The 11,293-nt window shown below is 35.3% G+C and overlaps 1 protein-coding gene across 1 annotated transcript in view; it reads left to right on the top strand.

The window, feature by feature from the left end:
* Positions 1 to 11,009, top strand: part of LOC126190769 (mitochondrial uncoupling protein 2-like) — a 38,374-nt gene extending 27,365 nt beyond the window's left edge. The window contains exons 7-9 of the mRNA XM_049931297.1: positions 4,570 to 4,710; positions 4,824 to 4,965; positions 7,670 to 11,009. Coding sequence (XP_049787254.1) covers positions 4,570 to 4,710; positions 4,824 to 4,965; positions 7,670 to 7,781 — 395 coding nt within the window. The 3' untranslated portion in view covers positions 7,782 to 11,009. The remainder of the gene's footprint in view (positions 1 to 4,569; positions 4,711 to 4,823; positions 4,966 to 7,669) is intronic.
* The last annotated feature ends 284 nt before the right edge of the window (positions 11,010 to 11,293 follow it).

Below are 11,293 nucleotides of genomic sequence, written 5' to 3' on the forward strand. Positions count from 1 at the left end.
GTGATGAGTGGAAAGAAACACTTGTGAGTGCCTTATTTCTGTGTTAGCACTCTTTTATTCACATAAAGCAGTATTGCCAGGGTACTATCTTTGATGCCTTTTTCTTCATCTTTGTCTCCCTGTGTCATCACAACCAGTGATTCCCTCTCAGTGTAAGGTCTGAATGACCTGCCTCTGCTTTCCACCTTCCCTAAACAATCCCTCTTTCCTTCATGAAGAAGATACATGAAACTCCTGAAAGCTACTGTTAGTATTTTCTATTGTAATTGTTTCTTTTGGAAGCACTAAGAATTTCACCCCTTGATGACACTTACTTACCCTCTATTTTCAACAGCATCATATTTGTTTACTTTCCTTATTTTAACTCTACTATACCTTATTTTGGGACAACCTTGTTCATTCATAACAGATGTTTTCACTCTAATGTAAGGCCCTGTTCAATAATCATGGATTTCTGTTTCTGTACATCCTCCATCTCAGAATTTGTGGTTACGAATATGGAATCCTTCAACAGGAACTTCAGTAATGATCTGGTGAATGTTAGAGAGGAAAATAGTTTGCATTTGAATAATACTTCACTTACCACTGTGTAGGAAAGTGTACTCAATCATTCGAGGTTAGTTTTCACTGGCATTATAGTAGAATTAAAAGTAAGTGAGCAATAAATCCCATGTTTTCAAATCTAAGGTGAGAATTTTAGGCAAGACTCTTCCCTGTAATAAATTCTTTTTATTCTGTACAACAGTTTAGACTAGTTTAGAGCATTCCACTGAAACAAGCAAATAAGCCTAATAAACATAGGTTGGGAAACCAATATATTATGACTGAGTATGTGGACACCTTATAACAGAGTATCCAAGGATCCAAACTGCAGATTTGCAGTTGAGGATAAACACGTTAAAACTAGTATTCCACATGGCCACCGTTCATGCGAAGGTATGTTTCAGCATGTCACCTCATTGATGCTCATACATATTTAGAAATCCCAGCTATGTTCTGAGAACACTGACAACCATCCACGATGCATCCCCAGAATTCATCAACACTATCAACAGTAAGTTCAGTATCTCTCGTATAAAGATAATATTGTCACAGAAGAAGCTGAGTAGCACCATGGTATAATGGTTATGATACTAAACAGGTGCATTGAGGGTCATGAGTTCAAAACTCACCTGGACTGTACAGTTTTAATTTCTAAATCTGGTTCAAGCACATTCTAGAAGTAGCCACAAATTGACAGGATCATTGTACTGGAATGTTCTGTAGCTGTGTATATACTGTATGTGTTCTGGCCGGAGGCAGTTCGCTCTGCGCTCTTGTATGTGCAAGTGCTGAATAAACCTTCGTTAAGTAGTGAAGTTAGTGTCTGTCATTCATTTAATTACACCTTCTTGTACATGACATTATTCTTGGTGCCGTAACCCGGAAGGATGTCTCATGTGGTGTCACACAGTTGCTGTCATCATAATGTCCTCCTCTTCTTCTGTCTCTGACAGATTGCGAGCTGTTGAATATCGCTCGAACTCGGGTTTCTTGCCACATAAACGGTGGCTCTGTTGTGGCCTGATGGGCCACTGTGTCGTCGATAATGTGCGCTATCACAAGCCCCAATACCCAGCACCTCCACTAGAATAATGTCACAGCTACAGAACATTCCAGTGCAATGATCCTGTCAATTTGTGGATACTTCTAGAATTTACTCAAACTGGATATAGAAATTAAAATTGTACAGTCCAGGTGAGTTTTGAACTCATGACCCTCAATGCAACAGTTTAGTATCATAACCAATATACCACGGTGCTACTCAGCTTCTTCTGCAACACTGTTAAGTGAAATCTGTCATTATTGTATTCTTCAAAGCAAGCAGGGAAATTTTCAACTCTGAGACTTGTAAGCCCATTTGTTACAGCCCGTTTGATGTCTGAAATTTCTTAATGAAGCTTTCCTTTCAGTCACATTTTCACTTCCAGACACAAGAAAGTCGCAAGGCGATAGGTAGGGAAAATAAGGTGGATGTATGGCCAGATACTCGGTAACAGATAAAGCAGTATGGGGTCTTGCACTGTCATGCAATAAGAACCAGTCCTGAGAAAACAGGTTGCCGACATCAAATTGCTTTCCACAAACATTTTAAGACATTGATGTGAAGAGTTTAGTTTGCCGTTTGACGTGGAGGAACATAATCAGGATGAACTAATCCTTGACTATCAAAGAATGCATAGTTTAGCAGAAATTCTTCAGTGTGTGAGAAATGAGTTGTGCATTAAGTTTCCATTTTCCTAAATCTTTGTGTAAAATCTTATGATGCACATCACAGTTCAAATTAAGTTCTTCTGACATTGCATACACAGTTACACAGTGGTCTTCTTGAAATAACTGCCTTACGTGCTCCATGTTTGCATTGATATATGCTGTAGACATGAGACCAGTTCTCGAATCAGCTCACACTGAATCTCTGTCTTTACAAAACGTTTTGTACCACTCAAAAACACGACTTCTTGGAAGTGCCTTGCCTGCATATGCTTGCTTAATTATTTTCCACACTTCATTAGATGTTTTCCTGCGCTTAATGCAGAACTCAGTGTTCTTTTTTTGCTCACAATCAGCATCCACTGTGTCACTGTAACTAATACGCCCAGAACCCAGTGTGTGGTTATGCACAACCCTGCCACCTAGTGAAATTGTGCAGAAACATGGCCAAGATAATTTTGAGGCCGCACATATACCAGGTAACATAAAAACATTTGTTCCTTTTTAGTATTGAAAACTCAGAAATAAAAAAAAAATGTGTCTTGGAACTTTTATGACAAAGGGAGCATGTGACCCTATCACCTGATCACCATCATCACCTGCCCAAGTGTTAATGGAAAGTATCTGCTGATGTGCCTTTTCAGTGGTAGCATGTGGGTTCTGATAAGCCCAAATGTATGTGTTGTAGATATTCATAACACCGTCTGAGGTAAAGCATGCTTTGTGCGTAAATAGCACATGCATAAGGAACTGTGGGATCATTCCAAAATTGTGTAAGGATCCACTGGTAGAAGACAACCCAGACTGGAAAGTCAGGTGTGGGCAGAGCTTACACACTTTGTACGTGACATGGGTACAACTATCTCACTTGTATATGGTGGAGGGAGAGATGTGTTCTGCTGCAGCAATCCTTCTGGTACTTGTGTCCAGCATTTCATATATTTCTAATATATGCTCCTCCATTTGTGGTGATGACACTGTTCTTGGTCTACATGCATTTCACACGTTGAGTTTAAATGAACCAGTCTCATGCAGCCCCTGATGGGACTTAGTGGATGTTCTGGTATCTGGCTGTCTTCATTGAGAATACACTTCATGATACAATCACGCTGCCTCCTGTGCATTGCCATTAGCAGCACATCCATACATGAAGTGGATGTCAGACATTCCTTCACCTGAAAAGTGTGCAAAGCCATGACAACCATTTCAAATGCTACACATGTACACCGTGTTCGCTGTTCACTATGGAAACTGGTACCTGGAACATGAGGCTATGTTTATGCTCCACCTTGCTACCTGCATACCACCAGCATAGCCCGAAACTTGAGCTGTGACTGGTTACTTTATGGTCACTGTTCACTTCACACTAATGAAAGTAACATACTCAACTAACTGACAGTGACATGTCACCAGTGAAGCTGCAGCATAAAAGTAGCCTTAGACATTAACAGTGCTGCAACATAGGCATGATTACAGTTTTGCATAGATGTTATCAGGAAAACTATTGGTTTTTGAACCTTTGTTAATTAAAATTATTTGCTTGTTTCATTGTCATTGACTAATTCCTTTCATTTCTACCAATAACAAGCGAGGACCCCGTATTTATAGACACACACATCTAATGTCTCTTGCCCATGTATAGCTTGTAATCAGCATCCTGTGAAGCACACATGTAATGACAAATTTTCTGATAGTAAATCTTTCACATATTTCCTTGGAACATAACAAAATAATGTAATAAATAATATCACTCTTAAAGTGGCTCAGCTGACTGAAAAGGACTGTAGTCTTGTTACTTTGTATTAATAACAACAAATACCAAACATTAAATCATATTGTAACCCTTCATGTCCTTCACTGATCATTCCAGATGTTGAAACTGTGGGTAGAAACTGTTTACACAGTCTTTGAACAATAGGAAAGTAAGTTAATCTTCGGACCATGTCTGTCTGCCAGACCTCTTTCCATTCTGTCAGTGGTCCTCCAATACAGTTCAGTAAATGTTGCCTCTGCACCATTCCTTGTTGTTGGTCAAATTTATGCAAATCAAAATATTTTATTTTTGTATCATCAAAATTGTATAACTGATAAAACAGAATGAAGGAACATCTCCAATTTAATTCTGAATATTCTGTATTGCAACCCCTCTACCTAATGAATTTTACAGCTGATGTTTTGTCCCTTGCAAGGATTTTCATCTCCAGTCAGTGTTCCACAATATTGTGTGATTATTATGACAAAATGCACAACAGCAAATTATTGATGCTATTAGTATTTACATATATATATATATTTAAACTGTGTGCTTTGGCTTCACAGGAACATTCCCAAATGTGAGTCGCAATGCGATAGTGAATGTCTCTGAGATTGTCTGCTATGATCTAGTCAAGGACACCTTTATTATGTATAACATAATGTCAGACTCACTGCCATGTCATTTTGTATCAGCAGTGATTGCAGGTAAGTGCCTTAAAAAAATAATTTTCTGAATGAAATATTTATTGAGCACAGTCACAATACAAAAGTAATATAGTGCAAAGAATTGGTTTTTATAGCCACAATTATCTTTTCAGGTTTTTGTACAACAGTGGCTGCATCCCCAGTAGATGTAGTGAAAACACGCTACATGAATTCTGCTCCAGGAGAGTATAAAGGAGCTGTTGACTGTGCTGTGCGTATGCTGTCCCAAGAAGGGCCTGCAGCATTTTACAAAGGGTACGTGTTCCTCTCATAATTCTATAATGGTGAAAATAAACCTGTTTCGCATCTTGTGCTAAAATAATATGAAACTACTGATCAACTGTGTTATTAGATAAATGTTAACACTTCAAGGCTCTTGGAAACTGTCTTAATTTTTTTAAGTATACTTTCTTCATCAGGTTGTAACATAGCAAGTATACTTGTAGCACTCATTTCATAGCTTAATCTCTACTAATGCAACTACATTTTTGTCACAAGCATGTAACAACTTGAAAATTCTGTAAGCAAATGAGCACATAATTTCTTGAATTTAGAATGATAGATTGAATCCAGACTTTTATGAGAAGTTACAAGTGGTAATATGGGTTTGTTTCCATTATGGATTCAAAGGATCAGTCAAGTACTTTCATCTGCAAGGAGCATTTAAATGAATATACAAGATTATTGCTTTATACATGCCTAGTGATCAAAGACATAATTTTAGAAAAAATATAGGAATATTGACAGACAACAAACTTTAAGCGAAGGTGGAAATTAGATTATTGGGTTTGTGAAATTCCTTCACCAAGATAATTGTATAAATTGGAATAGATTGCTACCCAGCATATAGAGAAGGTGTTGAGCAGTAGCAGGCAAGCAGCATTAAGCATTAAGCTGGACAAAATCCTTGGTGAGACGATGAAAAAGACACACACAGATTGTGTATTATTAAGACACATACCAAGATAGTTTCTCTGAAAAGGACAGAGTTGATTTCCTTATCTATTTTTCCAACACCTGAGCTTGCGGTCTATCTCAAGCGACTATGTCATTCGTGGCATGATAAACCATAATCTTCCTCTTTTATACATGAGTAAACATTGACATTTATTAGTATGCAAAGAGCCTCATGTGGATCTAATTGTGAATAGCATTGTTGAGGAAAAGATAAGACAGAGAATGGTTTAGCAATATGGTATTCGAGACTGCAATGTATCTCCAATGAACAGATCATTCCAATCTGTCAACAAAATCAGTCTCTCACATGATGCAAAAAGTGTGCTGAAATGAATTGTATGCAGGATGAGAATGTATATTAGGTCCCTTATTTTGACAAGCAGTCACTCATAATGTGAGCTGTCCACGTTTATCTCATAAGCCAAGAAAAAACTTAAGCTTGACTGCATTCTTCTACAGGTTTTGAATGTCCCACTTGTTACAACACTCTGTGGATACCAGTTAAAAGAAATTCAAATGTTCCGCATTGCATCTCTTTATTTATTTGGTAACACTAATCATTTTTTATGACTGTTCATGATTAGGCTGAAGAGAGAGAATTTGCTATATGGCAATGCAGTTTTGGAGAGGCATTTTAGTGAGGTTAAGTACTGCAATATGATTACATAGAGTTAGTGCGCTGAAAAGTGCACGTCACGGCATATTTGAATGCCAGTATTGAAGATGATTACAATCTATATGACATGGTAGAGCAACATCATTGAAAAATAACTGTGGACAAAACTGTGGCAGAGGCAAATTTTCTCACAGGACTGTGTAGTCAGTATCACACAGTTGATGTCAGAACTTAATCAGTTGAATGAGCAAATGTTCCAATGATCACTGCCTAGTGCAACCTGCACAAATTGAACATATTTTTCTGAAGGCCTGTACAAACATGTATTAGTCACTAAGACCATGTCAGCATATTGATGCAAATGGTAACAATGTTGCAACTTAAATCAACAATAATCTGACAATAATAATGTCATATAATGAATCACCCAGAAAGACCTTTCCAGAAAATTAGGGTTTGCCTTGTTTCACAGATGCCAAAACAAACCATTGCATTTGAATATCTACTCTTAACACATGCAGCGAGGTAACTTTGTGGTGGAGATACAATTTCGTGATATCCCATTTATTCTGTTGCCACTCTTTAAAGACAGATTACAGCCAAGGATTATTAGGGGAGCTTTTGGTGAACAAGTAGAGTGAATGCTTCTGGTGTTCTCAAACAAGGGCACCATCTTCCAAGATGTCAATGTATCTTTTCATATTTGTCAGCAAGGTTTTATGAAGATGCTTGTGAACTGCAGTACTCTCTCTGTAGTTTGATCAGTTTTTGTGAAGAAAATAGATTTTTAAAAACATTTTCTTTCATGATGGCTGATGGTATTATGTGCTACATTCCACACAATCAGTATAAAATTTATATGCAAACATTTTCTAAATTTTAGTATCCATTTCATTTTATAGAAAGTATATGATTTCCATTTACGTAGTAACTTGTAGAGTGTCTTCTGCAGAAAGACTTAATAATGAGTCAAAACTCTTTCCATCACTGATACATAATCTGTTTCTTTCTTTCATTATTCTTTTTTTTCTGGTTTGTGTGGTGCATAAATCACCATTTTTTCTGTCACCATTCTGAATATGTGTAACCAAGACATTCCTACTTTGATCTTCCCAAACAGCCCATCATATATTAATAATATATTTTCTGCAGGTTTTATGGTAATATTTGCAAAATTTTATATTTTATGAACAGGAACGAAGGGCATCCTATTTGGTATCCACCACTTGTTGATACCAAATCACTGAACTTGTGTAAGAATATTATTTGTTGCAAAGAGTCATACTCATCTAAACTTCTGGTGAATTGAAAGAAACATAAATTGTCTTTAGGAAAGAATAAATTTATAATCTGTTGTTACTTTCTCATGATGATATTTTATTTCAGATTTATGCCATCCTTTTGTCGTCTGGTAAGCTGGAATATAGTATTGTGGATTACGTATGAGCAAATGAAGAAGATGGTGATCAGTGCTCATCATCTTGATAAGGATGACTAATTTCAGAAGACTTACATCAAAATTTTCTTTTCTCATAGAAAAATGTTAACAATTACGTTAGAATTTATTAAATGCAGTATTTATTACTGAGGTAGTATTGTGTATTCTGTGTACTAGGTGTCTGGTATATTAATTTTTCAACTCTACTATTGCAATCATTTTTCCAGCAACTAATCGATACTGTACCATATTGCACAGAAACTAAATTAAGCAGCAGGTTTTATTGCATGACAATGTAAGTGAGAAATTCATTTTAGAGTGTCTGTATTGTTTGTAGGTATATTATGAAGCACTTTTTGTTAGGAAAATGGAGGTATCAGCTTACAAAATTTTGCATGTATTAAAATTAGAAGAGGTTATATTGCATTAATCAAATTTCATAAGTACAGTGCAAGCCATAGCAAATTTTTTTGAAAATAATTTGAAATTGCAGTGGAGGCTTCTGCTTACACCATTTTCTGATTATCATTGATCAAAAATGCTAAAAAATGTTTTGTTCATTGCTTGATTGACTTATTGTAGAAGCAGTACTGATTGACAGAGATGCTGGTAAAATTATTGTGACTTAATATTATTTAGTAGATTGACTGTTCTCTGAAATTTTAGTTGAAGAAGGGCTTTTTAGATAGTGTTCTTTCACAGATTTGTGCTTATTATTTGTACATCATATTTATTATATATTTTATGTAATTAAAAAATTTTTATTGAGTTATTCACTTCTTTATAAGAACAAGACTAAGTTTACTTCTGCACAAGTCAAATATCAACAGCATAAAAAATATTTTGTGCTAGTTATATTAGTTTTTGCTCTGCTGTCATATGTCCAGGTGTATCACAAGTCAGCATTTTGTAATTTTCCATTACTACTTACGAAATTAAAGAATAGTGTATTTGTAAACTAATAATGTTGAAGACTGCTGTGTATTCATTCTGTTACATTTCACGAAACAAAATCATTGAAAAGCATTAATGTGTTCAGCATTCATAGTTATCTCTTTTTCCTTTAACATGACTGAACGAAGTGAGAAACACAATTTGTGGCAACTTCTAGTACTGCACGGTTCCAAGCATCACCCTTTATATTGATAATGGCTGTGCTAAGAAACTGATTGTTTAATACTGTCATTATTTTAAAATAATAGCGTCATCTTAGAGGCAATCTGGTGCAGCTTAACATGTAGAATCAAAATTGGGAATTAACTGTTCTCAATGGCTTTGATTCTAAGAATGAGAAGCAGTCATCTATCTCCTTCAAAATGCATAATGCCTATTTTGCAACTGATGAACTACATAATTATATTGATACAGTGGTTAACAACAGCCAAAACAATGAGTTTAAATATTGAGAAGAAGTATATTTTTGGATACCGTTTTGTCCATTCATTTACAAATGAAACTATGGGCCAACAATTAGTTCATTTAATCTAGATTCTCCATTCATTGAATGCAGTTGTTTATACATAGTTTTTTATATAGTAATTAAAATCAAATGAAATACGTCCTTGGATACAGCAAGTGGATTACACAGGTCCAAAAAAATGGTTCAAATGGCTCTGAGCACTATGGGACTCAACATCTTAGGTCATAAGTCCCCTAGAACTTAGAACTACTTAAACCTAACTAACCTAAGGACATCACACACACCCATGCCCGAGGCAGGATTCGAACCTGCGACCGTAGCAGTCCCGCGGTTCCGGACTGCAGCGCCAGAACCGCTAGACCACCGCGGCCGGCTACACAGGTCCAATTTTCAAACATCATTGAGATTATTCTGATGTTTGTAAGTACATATACTTCTGTTGTCTTATGGTCTTGATTGCTAGAACAGAAAAAAAGCAGAAGGAATTTTATTCTTAAACTATGTTTTGAAAGTTACTTGCTGCTGACAAATAAGAGGAAACCTAACGCACAAACTATTCATCACACATACAATACACAACCATATCTGCTGACAGCAGAGCAGTTTTGAAAAGAACCATGACTGTAGGACATGCCATAACACTTTTATTGTATTAAATAGCTTAATAATTTAAGGCATTCACCCTTTCATGGATGCTGACGGTATATCTAAAAAGCCCTAACCTATAAATTATATTCTTGAGCTTAGAAATCCAGCTGGAAAGTCACACAACAAATGTAGATCTGGCATAGGGAGAAGTTGAGGTGCCAATTGTATATATTTTTAGATACTATTTATCAAATACTGTGATCTTAATAACTAGTTTAGCACTGTATTAAAGCAGCTGTATCTAAATGTGTGAATTATAGGTATAACATCCGTTTTTATCAATTTTTTTGTATATAAATATTTGTAATTTGTTTGTTCCATTAGTGAACTGGCTCAGTATGTTTTTTTTCTGTTATTAGTGAATTGTGAATAAACTTATTTTTATATTTTCAAAAGTCTCTTTTTCATCAATTTCAAATATTTTTGTAAGTCATTTTCAACAAACATGTCCATTGCATTACTACATTTTTAAACAAAAAAGGCTAAAGAATTCTGTTTCATATGTAATTTTTCAGTACAGAAGTGAGCAACTGCTGTTTCACAGACTTTCTACTGTTTGAAGCTGCTTAAAAACATTCTTGCACTCTTTTAGGATCAGAAAAATACCATAGTTACCCAATTGCAAATTTGCTTTCATAATTGCTTTTGTAAATGTGCTTAAATGTGCCAAGTGATGAGATATATTTGTAGTTTATAAGTATAGCTTCTGTCCTGTAATGTGTACACTGTAAACATTCTGTTCCTTTGTGGTGCCTGTTTTGAAATGAGAAGCTGCAGTATGCACTGAAATTCATCATGCATTTTTTAAAGGTTTTGCTCATTTTTCTTAGCAGCTATGTTCTTTGAAATTGATTGCATCACAAATGAAATGCAACTAAGAGCATATCGAGTGATCAGAAAAAAAATCAGAAGTCATGACATTTTACACATATTGAACATAATCATTCCAGGCTTTTTGAAATGCATGTTATTTTTATCTGTAATTTATTGGAAAACATGGGAATTTTTTTAAAAGTAGTTCTTCCTATCAATGTGTTTATTGTAAACTGTGTTCTGCCAGTGGTTCTGGTTCAGTAGAAATATTTGGTCAAAAAATGTGGATATTTAAAAAAAGAATACACTAGAATTGAATGTTAACATATTAGCTGCAGAATGCTGAAAGAACTGTAATTACTGAAATTTAGTGCTGTACTAAAGAAATTAATAAATGTGGATGATTAGTGCTGGTCTTTATTTATCATGGCCTTGCCACATACATGGTACCAAATTGTACAATCTATAAAAATAGTTTGACAGTGATCTGCAATGCTCAGGCAATTAATGCAATAAAGTAGATATATTTTTGTACAGGTCACTATAAGAAACTATGCATAAAGTAACAAATACTGGAATAGAAATTATTGTGAAAATTACGACGACTCATGACATGGTTTACAATTTTGTACTGTTTTAAAATTATAATAAAAGTGAGAGAAATGATGTCTGTAATGTGGTTACACTTTGT

The sequence above is a fragment of the Schistocerca cancellata genome, chromosome 6 (genome assembly GCF_023864275.1).
Source record: "Schistocerca cancellata isolate TAMUIC-IGC-003103 chromosome 6, iqSchCanc2.1, whole genome shotgun sequence".
Classification (NCBI taxonomy): Eukaryota; Metazoa; Arthropoda; class Insecta; order Orthoptera; family Acrididae; genus Schistocerca; species Schistocerca cancellata.